This window comes from Diceros bicornis, chromosome 6 (assembly GCF_020826845.1).
Source record: "Diceros bicornis minor isolate mBicDic1 chromosome 6, mDicBic1.mat.cur, whole genome shotgun sequence".
In the NCBI taxonomy this organism is placed as follows: domain Eukaryota; kingdom Metazoa; phylum Chordata; class Mammalia; order Perissodactyla; family Rhinocerotidae; genus Diceros; species Diceros bicornis.
This window is the reverse complement of record NC_080745.1, coordinates 7,203,768-7,220,664: the sequence shown is the minus strand read 5'-3', so window position 1 is coordinate 7,220,664 and position 16,897 is coordinate 7,203,768. Positions and strand designations below refer to the sequence as shown.

Here is a 16,897-nt window from a genome sequence, read left to right as displayed (position 1 = left end):
TTTCACCTGAATCGTGCCATGCCCCTGCTTATGTATCCACATGTTTTTCTCTCTCAGTAGCTTTTGGGGGCCTCAGAGCCTAAATTCTGTTTGGATACCTTTGTACAAACAGAATCTGACTGATTAGATTGCCCTTCATGGGTGCTCAGAAAATATTTGTGGAATGAATTAATGATTGTATAAATAAATGGATGCATGCATGGGTAAATGGAAGATATAATGCTTTTCCCATTTAAACTGTTTCTCAGGGACTCATCCATCAGTTTCTCAACGTTTATTTCTTTTATTTCAAGGCATTCTGGTCTTTTGATCACATAATGATATGCCATTTTATAGAAAACAGGAGAAAAAGGAAAAAAAGATGCATATACTTCCACACCCCAAATACTACAAGTCCCCTTGAGCATTTTAGTATATGGTTTTTTTCAACTTTGGACCAAAGGATGGTCCTATTGCAATCTTATATGAAAATAACTTTCCCTCTTGCTGTTTCACTTAATAGGAATATTTCATACAGCTATTATTTTTAATGATAATTTAACAAAACATGATAGATGTGCCATATGCTATTTTACATAAACATAATCTTACTCTTGGTTTTTAGAATGTGTCCAGTTTCTCACAATTCTAAATATTATTGCCCAAAATATTTTTATACATATGAGACCTAGGTTTCCAGGGTTGGTGACTCTGATCACAGGATCATTTTTCTTTGAGCAGCACACAGTCCTTACAGTGGGCCTCACCCTCAACTTCTACAGCAATAGACTATGATATCTAATTGGAGGGCAAGGGTGTGATCAGATTGTTTAAAGAGAGATTATTTTACCCATTTTGTACCCATTTTGTTCAAACCCTGTTCCAGGACCTTGTACTTGATAGATATTCCACAGCCATATATGAAGAGGAAAAGGAAGGAAGGAAAGAAAGAAAGAAGGAAGGAAGAAAGGAAAGAAAGAAGGGCGGGAGAGAGAGAGAAAATATAAAGGGAAGAAAGAAAATAATGACGAAAGAGAAGGCAGGAAAGGGGAAAATGGAAGGGAAGGAAAGAGAAAGGAAGAGAAAGAAAGAAGGGAAGAAAGAAAAACAAAGAGAGAAACTAGGTACACCAGATGAAATGAAAAAAGTAAGAAAGAAAGAAATCAGTAAGCCCATTCTTCTCTGTGAGCTTTCTAATATCACAAACATGTCTCCAGCCACAACCACACCTTTCAGACATCAGCTCAGCAAGTGGCCAAAATCACAAGATAAAAAAAAAGATGCAACACACTTCGATAACTGCCCCTATCTGGGTAATTCCTAGAGACCAGTGCCTCAGATTTCAGAGAACAGAGATAATCCATGGCTAGTTTGGTTGCTAGCTTTTAGGCAAGCTTCACTATTCTCAAAGAGAGCTAGATTTGCAAAGAAAAGAGTAGTTAATACTGTATGGTGGCTTGCCTTGTCAAGATAAAACCCAATCAAATTAAATTAAATAAAACTTTTCCTTTTTAAAAAACTTTGCATTTACCTAGAAAGTCAGGGGAAAAATGAAAATACACATTTTGAAATATGTTGAAAGATGGCTAGATATGTTCACTATGCAGCCATGTGGACACTCAGAGGAAGGGCAGCCTCTGCTGTAAATACACAACATTTTGCTAAAGTTTGTGTTATGCATGTTTGGTACTCAGAAAACCATAACATTGCCTTTACGGTTTAGAAACGCCTGTCATTATCCTCGCTGAACTAAATTGCGGATTCAATAAAGATCCCCTTTCCTTAGTGAAGATTCAATTGTAGCAGTCATTGAAAGAGCAGATAACTTACAAATAAAGCAAATATTTCACATTTGACCAGAATTGGGCATATTAGTATAGAATGTTACTTTTTACTCCATATAGAAACAGAAACTAATGACTAGCAATATTTCTTAGTGGCAAATTGTCTCATGAATAGAAAAAGAAATAATTTGTCATTAGTACGGCAATCACTGATATGCAAATAGTGTTGCTAAAAATGAGGTTTTCACAGTTTGAAAACTTCTTATATAAATTAATATGCATATTTCCTTACTTCAGTAAGATAAAGGTTAATAGGTTTAATATTATCACAAATTACCAGCCAGAGGGTAAGAAATAATATGATACTGTAGTTTCTGTAACGTTCTTTTGGATAAATAATAAGTTCTTTTATTTTTCTATATCCTTGCTTTTTAGTGGGGTGGTTGTGGGAGGGGCCTGAAAGCTAAGGGAGCAGGATTTGCTGGAGCTCCCAGCCGAGGTTAGCAGTGGAGCTGAATCTGGAGCCCAGCCCCTTCCCTGGAGAAGACCTAGACCCAGATTGAGTTGAGTTGGTTCTGAGCAAGCTGTGAACTTCAACTTCTGTCACCAGTTTCCGCCCTTGGCAGCTTTCAGAGACACATGACTGACACACAGCCTTCAGCTGAGTTAGCAACCACTGCTCAGAGTAAGGACTGCCTATACATTGTGTTAAGAGACAAGAAAAATGTTTGACCTACTTGGATCAGATAAGATGGAATCAGTTTTCGGCAGAAATTGATCACAACGGACTCCCTGGTAGCCTTCTTTGCACCTGAGAAAAGGGGACAAATGACAAACATACACATGTGGTTGTGAAAGATTCAAGATTTCAACAGGCAAAATAGTCACCAGTTACATAAATGTGAAAACAGTACAGTCACGCTTTTGTAGTATTTGATTCAGTCTGTTTCTCACATCTACAGGCAGATTTTAAAGTCTATTTCTGTGCAAAGAGCCAGCACTGCTTTGCTTTTTAAATTTTATATGTAATACCTAACGAGCAAATTGAATGGCATTTTAAGATGCCCCTCATAGCAATGCGAATAATGGTTATCCTCACATTATAATTCTGCATACAAGTATACTTTTCCTTATGCAACACAATAGTCTCTACGAGGCTGCAAATACCCTTTCAGAAGCATCATATTGCAAGTGTCATTTTTCTAATAAAAAATCATCTTCTAATATAATTGACTAAATATTATCAGTAGTTTTGGCTATTGTATATTTATTTCCCTTGTGTTTTATTAGTTTGTTTATTTGCTAATTTTACTTTTTTTTTTTTAACTTAGCTATTCTTCAAGTCAGTGTCACCTAACCGCTTGGCCAGGAATAACAGCATTTATTTCAGATCTGGCAAGTTCCAAAAGGCATCTATTTCTGTGTGCAAGGCCTCTGTGCATTTTCTCTAAACTCACATTTTTATCTTTATTCAGCAAACATATGCAAACAACCTGCTTTTTGTCAGGCATCCTACACGGCAGCTTTCCTGAAGTGGGCACAATTTGGAGGCGAGGGATCTGCCCGGAAGCACCCACAACGGGGCATGTCGCCTCAGCCCTGCCAGTGCTCCCTCGAGTCTCCACATGGCTCACTCAGTCAGGGCTGTGTGGCCACTGCGGACAGCAGCAGCTCATCAGCTGGTGGTTCAAGGAACAAATATAGAGGGGCCCCAACACCTGCTCTGAACAGTCTCTGCGAGTGGGGAGGTGGCCCTTAGTGGCCTGCTTGGAGCTTAATCTGTCACGCTCCAGTCAAGCGGGGAAGCATCCATTGCTGCGTGTGGATGAATCTGTCCTACTCACAGAGGAGGAAATGGTGCTGCTGGCATAAAAATCAGATTTACAAAAACAATCCTCTGGTTCTTAGAGATCTATGAAACCGACAAAAGAATTCAAAGAGACCATTCTGTCAGAGAGGGGAGCTGTGAATTCTTTCTTTAGAACACGCTTTGTTGCTGAGTGTAATAGACTATGCGACAAGGCCTATTGCGACTGGAGCAGCAACACTGAAGGCATTGGGTACTCCTTCTCCCTTTCCTTGTGAGCCAAATTGGAATTCATGTCACCGGGCAGGCTCTCTTTAGCACCTTGTAAGCCTGGCACTCTGGAATGTATTTGGCAATTTTCCTCGTAGACTGAGAACAAAGACTTCTGATCTATGGATACCCCAGATACCCAACAGGCTATTCGAAGAATTTCTTTAAGCAGCCACATATTTTCATAACCTTGTTTTTTATTCATTTACTGCACTGGAAATGAAGCGGGCGTATCACTGGTTCTATAATGGTGAAAAATCAGAAAATGCACATTTGTGGTGAAAAAATAAATTCCTGTTCTCTGAAAGCTGCCCTTACGTTGTTAGCTGGCCTTTATTCCGAATCACCTGAACCAGTAATTCATTGGTTTCTTTCATTTTCATGTCCCTGTAATGGTGAGTTCTGTGCTGGTGTGTGCTATAATATGCATTCATTTTTTGGAGGTTTTTATTTCCAACATACGTGAGAGATTTTAAGCACACTTTACTCTTTGTATCTTCATTTAATATGAAAATGGTGTCCCAGGGAGATAGTTGCTTTTAAGGGAGTGTGCTTTTTTCATTTCGTTTTCCTTTCTAAGGTTTCTTCATAACTTAAAATGCATTATCCCATTTGTGTGTGGAAAAGAAAATAAGAAAAGATGTTTGAAATTTTTCTCATCTTAAACTGATTTTCCATGAGTTTGAGCCCACTCTGAAGTTTCCAGGCCTCATGGGGTATCAGGAAAATTGCACAGTCAGTGTCTTCATCCTGCCTTCGTATCTGTGTGCTGTAGATAATCAAGTGTGATGATGCTGCAGCAGCCCAGCCCCAGCTAGGAAACCCGCCAGAGGCTGTGTCACTGGATATGCAGCAAGCCCGCTCCTTTGCTAAGGAGGCAGTGTCCCTGCTAATTGGTGCTGGGTTTTAAGAATGACAAAGGAAAATTTCCATTCAAAAATCACACGTATGTCACCTTGATATGTTCAGACCCATCCAAATGTGAAGACGGAATGTGGCCAGCAGGTAATGCCAATGAGGTGGATTGAGTATATGACAATATTAAAGACAGGAAGCAAAGATAAAAAATGCTTCAGATGCACTTCTATTAAATAGATCAAGTTTGGCGAGCCTTCTGACATCTTTTGAGAAATAACATTGCAGGTTTGTTTCGTCCTCCCTCGAGTCTCCACATGGCTCGCTCAATCAGGGCTGCGTGTTTTGGTTAATTTTGGGGGGGATTTGAGAATGTTTTTGTTTGTTTTTTAAGATTTTTACTTTGGAAAGATAAGGGTATAAGAACAAGAGAAATTCATGTAACAGAAAGTTCCTTCTGTTTGTTCATCTTAATAAAGCATGACAGAATTCATAAAATCTAAAAAGTGTGTGTGTAATCTTTAATGGTAAATACATGTCCAAAAAAAGCACAAATCTCTGACATTATCCAGGTTAATATTTTATTATTTTTATGGTTTGCATTGCTTTTAAAGCTCCACTCAATTCGTTCACTCCCTAGTCTCTGAATTTCTTTATCTCCGAGAAGCCTTGCATCAGAGCGATTTTATTGAAAATCACAACGTTCCTGGGTGGTTTTACAGGTAGGTTTTGATTCTACAACCAGATGGCCGGAGAGCAGGGAGCAGGTTTAGGATGGGAAAGACAGCCAAGGTTGATAAACAGTTGTGTAAAGAAAATATTGTTATCAATAGCGAAACAACCACAAAGCAAACTCTGGTCTGCAAGAACTGAGAAATTTTACTTTGAAAAAAAAATTAGTCTTAAATTCTGTGTGTTTATCTACTCTGAGGTGAAGGAGTTGTCACTTCAGAAACCAGTAAGCTCTTGACCATGTAGTTGGTTTAGTTTATTTCCAATTTAAAAGGCAGTAGGGAGTGGGCCAGCCCAGTGGCGTGGTGGTTGAGGTTATAGTGATTGAGTTTGTGGGCTCCGCTTCAGTGGCCCAGGGTTTGCAGTTTCGAATCCTGGGTGTAGACCTATGCACTGCTCATCAAGCCATGCTGTGGCTGTGTCCCACGTACAAAATAGAGGAAGATGGGCACAGATGTTAGCTCAGGGCCAGTCTTCCTCAGCAAAAAAAGAAAGGCAGTGGGGAAGGGCAGAGTTGAGGAGTAGAGCAGGTGAGAAGTTGAAGAGGGAACTGTGGTGGTAGTGGGGTGACCCTGAATCAGAGAGACTGGCCCCTGGCAATGAAGTAGGGGGAAGAGCTTGGAGACTCAGAGCCCAGCTTAAGTATCAGCAAAGCATCTCTCTCTTGGTGCCCTGAGGGCCTTCCCTTCCTCCAGGGACAGAATCAGCTGCTGGTCTAGAAATGCAGACATCATGTTTTCTACTCCTCACATCCTTCTAACCTGGCCCTCACCCCCTCCCACTTGTTCAGCTGCACCTAAAATAACAAGCCACCCCTTGTGTTCATTCTTCCTCTTCTGCATTGAGGAAAAGCCCAGTTTTAGTGAAAAGTTTTACAAGGCAATCCTTAGGCAAAAGAGAAGAAGAGAATAATACGGACAAAGGTGAGAAAATACAAAATGCATGATTGTTGTCTAGAATTCAATCCTTGTTTCGCCCGGTGCAGTAGAGCAGAAGCAGTGGACACATCACCCAGCCTGGACGTGGAGGACCCCAAGGAAGAGACTTCTAAAATGGGCAGATCGTTTGCTGATGTTTCCACAGAAATCAGCATCCTTTGGTCAGCTAAAAGAGATTATCACGGCCATCAACCCACACTGCTAACTTCCGACCATTCCCGTCTCTTCTCTTACAGTAGACGTAACGCCAGGTTATTTCTTTGAGCCCATTTCCTGAATGACAACTAAGTTAGAGCTAATAATATTAGTGACTGAGAGGAAATTGAAGAACTCTCACTCTGGCTAACAGCCTCCCTATATTTTCAGATTATTCTTTAATTTCTCCCTCTTCTTCCTGTTAAAAAAATCAAATAAAACAAAAACAAATAACAGAAAAACTGCTCCATTGAGGCAACTGTGCTATCCTCTTAGTCCTCATCTATTGATTCCCTGGTCATTTACTCATTAATGGAAGGTGTTATCACGGCTTCACTGCCTTGTTCTCCATTCCTACTCTCTCTCCATTGTCAGGGTCTTGATTATCCACATGGATGGCCTAGCTGACACATGATCTCTTAGCACATGTCTCCTTCCTCTACATCATAATAGTTAAGAGTGTTGTGTTTATATTCTCGCTTCTCCACTTAGTATTTGGAGTGGATGCAATTTAGGCAGATTATTTAATATCTCTACTCCCTAATTTCAACCCAAATAAAATGGGAATGATATCAGGAAGGAGAAAAATGAAGAAGCACACATGATTGATATTATACACATGCATTTTGGCCATTTTTATGCGTACAGACCTTATATCTAGCATATCTGCAAAAATGCATTTTGCATAATTTCCAAAGAGAAATGTTTGAAGGATACAAAAGTATTCAAATGTTTGCTTCCTTCCCTGTGTGGTGCCCGGTTCTGTACATATTCTGGAGAAGATAGACATGCTTCCTTCCTGGAACCTTAATTTTAGACATTAAATTTAAATTAACAGAAATCAATTAACTTCACAAAGGAGATGGTGGTAAATCATATGGTTTGTTTCCTGAGTGTACCACATTTATTCATAGAAAAAAAGGCGATTACTCTTTGATGAGACAGGAGTGTAGACACTTTGTCAGTGATACAAGTCTGCCAATTTCAGGGGCCTGTTAAATGCTGATCTGAAAAGGGAACAATTCCTCCAGGTATTCTTCTCTATCTCGTGCCAGTTCTCCTCAGCTTCAGCATCAGTCCTTGGTTGGGGAAAATGGGAAGATCACCAGGCACTAAAACTTGACATGTTAGAGGCAGGGTGGCTTGGAGCACTGCTTGGGTTTAGATTCTGGATCCGCTATTTATTGGCTGCTTAGCCTTCCTGTGCCTCCTTTTCTTCATCTGTAAAATGGAGATAATAATAGTAGCTCCACCTAGGATTATTAATAGGAATACATTATATAATACCTGTGGTTCATGGTAAGTACTCAATAAATGTTAGTTTTTCACATTCTTTGCATTTAGAATCATTGCTCCAGCTCTTCAAGAGAGGAAATGGAGGTTCAGAAAGGTTAAGTATCTTGCCCCGATATCACACAGTCAGTATTTAAACTATAAGCAAACTCAACTGGGGTTGACTTTCAAGTCCTTGCTGGATCTGTGGTACTTTCTGACATTCTTCATGGAAATTCAGTGGATACATAAATTGCCATACAGCCAGCTACCTTTTCCAAGACTAGTATTTGAAAATAGGGCCCAAATATCATGAACTGAAGCCATGATTTATAGTAAGAAGGAAAGACCTAGATTTGTAAGTTATTATCCAATCTTGAAGCTCTTTTTTTTTTTTTTTTTTTTTGGTGAGGAAGATCAGCCCTGAGCTAACATCCATGCTAATCTTCCTCTTTTTGCTGAGGAAGACCGGCTCTGAGCTAACATCTATTGCCAATCCTCCTCCTTTTTTCTTTTTTCCCCAAAGCCCCAGTAGATAGTTGTATGCCATAGCTGCACATCCTTCTAGTTGCTGTATGTGGGACACGGCCATGAGGCCAGGGAAGTGGTGCGTAGGTGCGCGCCCAGGATCCGAACCCAGACCGCCAGTAGCGGAGCGCACTCACTTAACCGCTAAGCCACGGGGCCCGCCCCGTTATTATCCAATCTTGAAATGTTTTTAAGCAAACTGTGTCACAGAGACTACTCACGAGTTAAAGGCAAACTACTTGAGCGTCATGGTAATTTAAAGGGCAATCACCAACTGTGGATGGGAAGACTCTTTAGGAGCACTGCTATTAAAGAATAATAATGATATTTCTTAATTTCAGACTGTCTTCAGTTAAAAAACAAAAACAGGAACAAAACAAACAAACAAAAACACTGAGGATGGAGTATCAGCGAGGCAAGTGAATTGCCCAGCATCAAAAAGATGGGGAATACACGAGCCAGAATTCCAAACCAGGCCTTGGTCTGAATGCAAAATTTGTGCTGGGTGGACCAGAGAACTTCTAGCTAGGGATCTGCTACTCTAGTGTTACCGTCTCAAAAGTTACTAATGGTATTAGAACAAATTCCCTTCCCCACCACTCACGGCTGAAGCTCAGACCTAGGTCTGGCTATGGAGGATATTGTGACACTGATTAAAGTCTAAGCTTTCTTTAGCTGAATTGAGAATTTAATTAAGTGGTCTTATTTAAAAGGAGCACTAATTAAGACAGCAAGATCTTTAAGTTAACCAACTGGAATTAAAATTACCTACAAACTGGCTGTAGGCACAGCCTTTCCAAAATCCTTTCAACTAGAAATGAAAGAATTTGGAATTGGATTATTCTAAATTGTGGAGTAACAGCTGCCTGCAAACTCATGAAGATTCTCCAATGTGTTATCAATAGTTTAAAATATGTCACCAGTTCCACGGCTGAGGCAACTGTTGCTTATAACGTCACTCATCCTGCAACTATGATGTTTCTTACTAACGAAGTTGTATCTAGAATCTTAAGAAAATGTAGGGATTTATTTTAAAAGTTTCCCTTTAGCAAGTTTGAGTTCAAAAGTAGAAGGAGGCCAGTTCTTTCAAGACTGCTATGATTTTGAATGTGAATTTGAAAGCATCTGCTCAAATCCAGGAGGCATGCTGCATTCTGTTAATATTTGAAGCCAAGATACAAAAAGGAAAAGAATTATTGCAAGTCTGGAAAGGTAAAAAAATATAACAAACGTACGTTTACTCAACAGCAAATTCTTCTCCATCACTTGTAGAGCAGCAGGGCTTATGCCCATCAGCCACCTGGATACTTTATCAGTCAATTTTAGCATCAGGGAGACAGTCACCTGTTCATATCAAGTCATTTTAATCCCAATTATGGCCCATTCACTCTTGGACAACCAGTGGCTGAGGAGTTCTCACTCACTCTCATTCAGTCAGTCTGAACAAATGTTTTGGTCTTTATAGAGATTTCTTCCTCTGTTTGGTCAAGAGCTTCCCCTCGGCCTCACTCCCTCATTAACAGAATTACAACACATAACATGGCGTGAGGGTACTACACAGCTTAAAGCGCATAGCAATATTATCTAGAACAGCTATGAGAGCTGAAATAGCCATTCTATCTCATTTAGCTTTGATTTTACTGCATCTAAAATTAAAAATAATCTCTTTTTAGGCTAAGAAGGTAAATAACAGAGTGATGTATTACTCGTGCGGGAACACCTCATAATTTCAATATCACATGAGAGGGAGTGAAGTAATAACTGCCCTTATCAAGAACAAAAGGATTAGGGGCTGGCCTAGTGGCATAGTGGTGAAGTTCACGTGCTTTGCTTCAGTGGCCTGGGGTTCGCGGGTTTGGATCTCTGGCGCGGATGTACACCACTCATCAATCCATGCTGTGGCGGCATCCCACATAAAAAATAGAAGAAGATTGGCATGGATGTTAGCTCAGGGCCAATCTTCCTTACCAAAAAAAAAGGAATAGGGGGTAACAATGACAAGTGGAGGATGGATGGAGTTTTGTTTCATCAATTTAACCTGTTGAGAAAATGCTACCTTACTAATTTCCTAATATACACAAAATCTATTATGATCAACATGAGATTCTAGTTTTCAAAGGAGGTAGACTGTTACAGCGGAAAAGGCATGTCCTTTGGATGCAGGATGACCCCCATTTCTGCCACTTAGAGGTGTGACAGAGGTCTGTGACTGACGTCTCCTAGGTCTCACGTGCTCATCTCTAAGTGGGATTACCAAGTCTTGATTTAGTGCATGCACCGTGCACATGTGCACACACACAGACACACGTTGCCCCTGTTCCCTGTAAATGTGCCTAATAATCAGAAAGTTTAGGCAGATGATTTAGGTTCTAACATTAAAGTCAGAGAAGAGTCAGGCTCTTTTCCCCCATGTCTCTAGTAAATTGAAAGTTCCCATGATTACCTTTGATATTTCCCAGCCAACGGCAGACCAGAATTTATTGTCACATACATTCCCTATGATTCCTCCTTATTATTTTCACTTAAGATGTTACCAAGATTGAGAAAGTAGCCAATCATAGACTTTCTTTTATGTTTAAGGTCCAATGATTAGCAGATTCCTTGTCTCTACTTGCTTGGAATTAGAAGAATAATTGACTCACACGTCCAAACTAGTCAATGGAAGAAAGGCAATGACCATCCTTGGCAGTTCAGTGAGAAATACAAAACTTAGCCAGAGTAAACCATTCTAAAGTTACTGTATTAGGCTTGGTCTGCCATAACAAAGCATCACAAAGTGACTTAAACAAAAGAAAATTATTTTCTCACAGTTTTGGAAACTAGAAATCCAAGATCACAGTGCCAGCAGGGTCTGTGTCTGGTGAGGGCTCTCTCATTGGGTTGCAGATGGCTGCCTTTTTCCTGCAACCTCACATGGTAGAGAGAGAGATGGTTTCTCTCTCTCTCTTCCTCTTCATATAAGGCCACCAACACTATCAGATTAGGACCCCACCCATATGACCTCATTTAACCTTAATTATGGCCTAAAGACCCTATCTCCAGACATAATCACATTGGGGGTTAAGGCTTGCACATATGTGTTTTGGGGAGACACAATTCAGTCCATAGCACTGACCAAGATGGAGAACTGACGTCTACAGAATAGCAAAGACCAGAATTTGGATTCTCCTGTGTGCAGGGTTGCCAGATAAAATACAGGGCACCCAGTTATATTTGATTTTTAGATAAACAACAATTTTTTTTGTATAAGTGTGTCCCACATGTAATATTTGGGACATACTTATACTAAAACTTAATTCATTATTTATCTGAAATTCAAATTTAACTGGTGTCCTGTATTTTATTCTCTAGCATACCTATATGAGAGTAAAAGAATCTGAACAGTCAGAGAAGTGAGAACCATCAACCAGAACACCTAGATTAAAGTTAACGTATAATATTTTTGCTATAACTATATCCTGTTCTGATAAATTTAGCAATCTCTTGTTTTAAGGATAAGGAGGCTGGGCACATGATATTTACTTCTATCAACCATACTAAGGACATAATGAGCTCACAGAAACTGGAAAGGGAGAATATGAATTTCAATAGCTTGCTCTTAAATAGCCAAAATATTGAAAGGCTACTTCAAAAATGTGGTGAAGAGCAAATGAAGGAATGCTGTTTGTAAACGTTAGGTGCAGATTTGTGACTTGACTGTGTGGATCACTAGCTACTACTTGGCATAAATTCTGAATAATCTGTAAGAGCATGCCGGCCAGCAGCCCAAGCGAGACCAAAGGAAGAAAGAGGATCCATTCTTCCTGCTTCACTCTGCATCTCACTTCACTCAGGATCATTTTAATACTGAGGCATTCACACACTATTGAATTTGAAAAGCAGTGAACACAGATGTGTAACATCGGGCAATAATAACCTAAAATCAAAGATAAAACATAAGAAGAGACTCTTCCGGAGGACTGTGATGTCCTTTCTGGACATCACTGTTCTCAGGAGACAATGAGAGAGTCTGATGTCAACAAGAAATCAGAGGTCAGCCTTGCTCCCTGCCTGGGTGGTGTGGGCAAGTCCCTAAAGCAAAGCAGTGCACAGCTTGAGAAGGAAGAGTGAAAAGAAGTTCAAGCTGAGAGAGAAATCTTATTTAAAAGGCATCTTTATGATTGGCATTATAAAAGAGAGAGATAGCTCATTAGCAAATGAACTGATAAAACCACTCACAGCATGCTTCAAAAAGAAGTGGTAATAATTATTGTCTCTCTAAGAAAGGGGGCAAAAGATCCACACAGTGTCATTCACAAACCTGTGTGCAGACATCACAGACCACACTGCAAAAACTCCCACAGCTTTCCGGCTTAATTAAGTGAAGAAAGCAAAAAAAGACTTTTACAGTTCACACGCCTGGATCATAGAAGGTTCTACATGAAATATGATTTTTTTAAGAGCGATTTTAGAAAACCCTAGAGTTTGCTGAGCCCTCATTCAACCGCATAATTTTCCCTGTTTCTCCCAGGATATTGTACAATCCACTAACAGGGTGCAGCATTTCTGCCGGCTAAAGGAAGTGGGCAGCTTTGATCAAAATTCACAATAATATATCTCCCTTGTGTGATAAATGATTTACTGCTGAAGATAAATAGATATAATCTTTCATTATGCATGACATTCATCAGCAACAGGAAAGCTTTGGATTGAATGGAAAGTGATTTCGTACTAAAAGCCGGATGCAGCTCAGACTGAGATGAAAGTGAGGTGCTGCCTTGGGGAAAAAAGGCCCAGGCGCGTAGTTTTAAACGGATGCCAGTCAAATATAATCGTTACTCTAAGTTTGAAAGTCTGTTAGGAGGAAACCGGGAAATTATGTGACTAGATCAACCGCAATTTTGCACAAAAAGCCCCATTTCTTAACCATACTATTCCACTTCCTTAAATGTGTCATTAAGACCAACTTTGAGAACTGAGACTAGTGACAGAAGCAGGTAGGGAAGAGAGAGAAGTCGTGGGGTGTGGTGTAAGGGACTTAAATTCTCATTGTCGTAGAAAGTCAGTGTATCTTATTTAACGAAGACAAATCAAGAAATAGAGGCTTAATATGTGATTTAGAAATATAAAGTTAACAGCCAGGAAATGCCAAAAAAAAATGGTTTAATAAGCTTGCTTGCGTGTTTGGGGAGGAAGTGCAAGTTGTGGGAATTGGGGATGGGGGAGCTGGTGCAGAAGGATAACACCAAGGCTGGTGGCTCTTCATTACAAGCGCATTTGTATTATTTATTTATTTATTTTTAAATATACACTTAGATGATGAAGCAATTTAAGTACAGCAAATCATTTAATTTTAAAAAATGATTCAGGTTCCTTGCTTCGTTGATTCTTTATGACCCAGTTATAATATCACATCTTCATTTGATTTTCAATAACAAGAATTCCCCAATATACTGTAGTATATCTTAGAAACAAAAAAAGATGTAACTTGAAAGACAATGTGAAGAGATGGAAAAGCAAGCCACAGATTGGGGAGAAAATATTTGTGAAAGACACATCTGATAGTGGACTGTTACTTAAAATATACAAAAAACACTTAATACTCAACAATAAGGAAACCAACAACCCAATTAAAAAACAGACCAAAGATCTTAACAAACACCTTACCAAAGAAGATATAGAGATGGCAAATAAGCATATGAAAAAATGCTCCACATTGTATGTCATTAGGGAAATGCAAATTAAAACAACAAGGAGATACCACTGCACACTTATTAGAATGGCCAAAATCCAAAACTCTGACAACACCAAATGCTGGTGAGGATGTGGAGTAACAGGAACTCTCATTCATTGATGGTGGGAGTGTAAAATGGTACAGCCACTTGGGAAGACAGTTTGGCAGTTTCTTACAAAACTAAACATACTCTTATCATATAATCCAACGATCATTTACCCAAAGGAACTGAAAACTTATATCCACACAACAACCTGTACATGAATGTTTATAGCAGCTTTATTCATAATTGCCACCACTTGGAAGTAACCAAGAAGTCCTATAGGAGGTGAATGGATAAACTGTGGTACATTTAGACAATGGAATATTATTCAGTACTAAAAAGAAATGAGCTATAAAGCAATGAAGACATGGAGGAACCTGAAACGTATATTACTAGGTGAAAAAATTCAATCTGAAAACGCTACATACTATATGATTCTAACTATATGACACTATGGAAAAGGCAAAAACTATGGAGACAGTAAAAAGATTAGTGGTTGCTAGGGGTTGGAGTGGTGACAGATGAATAGACAGAGCACAGAGGATTTTTAAGGCAGTAAAAATATTCTGCATGATACCATAATGAGGGACATATGTTATTATACATTTGTCCAAACCCACAGAATGTATAACACCAAGAGTGAACCCTGATGTAAACTATGGACTCTGGGTGATTATGATGTGTCAGTGTAGGTTCATCATTATGTACGCTTTTGGACACAAATCTACCACTCCGGTGGGAGATGTTGTTAACAAGGGAGGCTGTGGGTGTGTGGGGGCAGGGAGTATATGGGATATCTCTGTATCTTCCCCTCAATTTTGCTGTGAACCTAAAACTACTCTAAAAAAGTAAAGTCTGAATAAAAATATATATAACATCCAAATTAAACTATATGTAAGTATAGATTTTGACTCAAATCTAAATATTTTCTGATACTGTAGAATGGCAGAGTTAGAAGAAATCATAAACAGTATTGGTTCCAACCACCTCATTTTGAGGAGGGTACTATTATAAAACAAAGATGGGGGACTTGCCTAAGACATCAAAGGGCATAAGAGGCAGAACAAGAATTAGAGTCCATGGGTTCTGTCTCTAAATACAGAGCTCTTTTTGCTATTTCACGTTTCCTCTTAAAAAGCAAAGACATTCCTAAATCCATATGTCACCCCTGATGCTAAACTTTTCCGACTCTTTCTAGCGAAAGCATACATACTATTGGAAATCAATCAGCACAATTCATCTGGCTCTAGTTCTGGTAACCAAGCAAGGTCAAAAAGAGGTAGCAATGTCAGTATTACTAGCTTGGACAGGACTGGATAGTGAAACATATTCTAAACCTAAATGTCATAGGAAAACTGGGAAAATCACACAAAAGCATGGGTGAGAAGGAGTAAGCTAGAGAAGACACATAAAGGAATATTCTTTCTAACAGTGATATGGATGCAATACTTGGCCTTTAATTAAAACAAAGGAAAATGCAAGCTGGTACAAGAAAGTTGACAAAAATTAAGTAGATATCCACAGACAGTAGATTCAAAATAGAACCCAAAGGAATGTTATTTAACTGGAGTGTTTGGCAAGTTGAAATGGAAACTCAGAAGGTGAGCAGTGACTTGAAATCAATGAAACATGATGATCATTTTCTAAAAGCAAAAAAAAAAGAGAGAGAGAGAAAGAGATTCAGTTAATCAAGTAATATATGGTACATTTGATATTCCTACACATGTCTACCTAGGGATGAATCAATGACCAAGTGCTATCAGAAAGCACTTCTACATCTTGTCGTGTGACAGATAAAGGGAGACCCAACCTCCTTGAGGACCTCTGCTATTCAAAGCACAGTGCTGAGAGCTTTACAATGGTTAGACATAGTAATCCTTACGAAACTGATAAAAAGGAGATGTGGTTGCCACTATGTTATAGGTGAGCAGATTGCAGTTGAGAGAAATTAATGTCTGTGTTCCGGGGCACATGGAGAGCACGTGTTAGCACTTGGATTTGACATCAAGCTAAAGCAACACTGAAGACCTTGTTTATTTCTCTACCCTGTGTTGTTCTGGACCTCTCAAATAGTGTTATGTATATTTTTAAAGTGCTCCACTTCATTATTAATTACCTTTTGAGGAAGAGAGGGCCTATCATTTTATACTTATTGTACAGATAAAGATAAAAGTGAAACGAAGAGTTTAATGATTTGCCCACAGTTATATAACGGGATAATTTAATTAATCTGAAAATGCCTGAAAGAGAAATACAGTTATATTTAATATGTCTTTAGACTTAATAGTATTTTATCGTATTCTAACCTCTCAATCATAGGCTCATTCAAAATTAAATATACTAAGAAAAAAAGAGGTGGTATATCTGAAAACAGAAATCTCTTCAAATATTCAAAATAAGAAAATTTAATAGACAATTGCTTGCACAGGAGAAGAAAAGGTGAGAAGCTACACAGAGGATGAGAGGTAACAAAGGAATCAGCGGCAGCATGAGAGCTCTCTCGCCTCTAGGCTGAAGGGACAAAGGGAGAATCCGAATCAAGGAAACCAGGGTGAAGCCAGTGCGTCTATCACTCAGGAGATGGAACCCTAAATGAACCTAGCTGTTGCTGGAAATGAACCAAAAAACAGAGAAAACAGAAAGTAGAAATAGAGAAAAGAGGGGAAATAGAATCCTTCTTCCAATTTAGTGCTTCTTATTGGCCAACTCCACTCAGAAGCCATTGGTCAAGAGAGCCTGAGAAATGTGGTTTCTTGAGATGGAGAACAGAAGAGAAGAAAG

The 16,897-nt window shown here is 39.1% G+C and overlaps 1 protein-coding gene across 8 annotated transcripts in view; it reads right to left on the bottom strand.

Annotated features, from left to right (window-relative positions):
* Window positions 1–16,897, bottom strand: part of NRG3 (neuregulin 3) — a 1,040,976-nt gene that overhangs the window by 220,483 nt on the left and 803,596 nt on the right. For all 8 annotated transcript variants that reach the window (XM_058542792.1, XM_058542796.1, XM_058542793.1 and 5 more), the window contains exon 3: window positions 2,501–2,574. In XM_058542792.1, coding sequence (XP_058398775.1) covers window positions 2,501–2,574 — 74 coding nt within the window. The remainder of the gene's footprint in view (window positions 1–2,500; window positions 2,575–16,897) is intronic.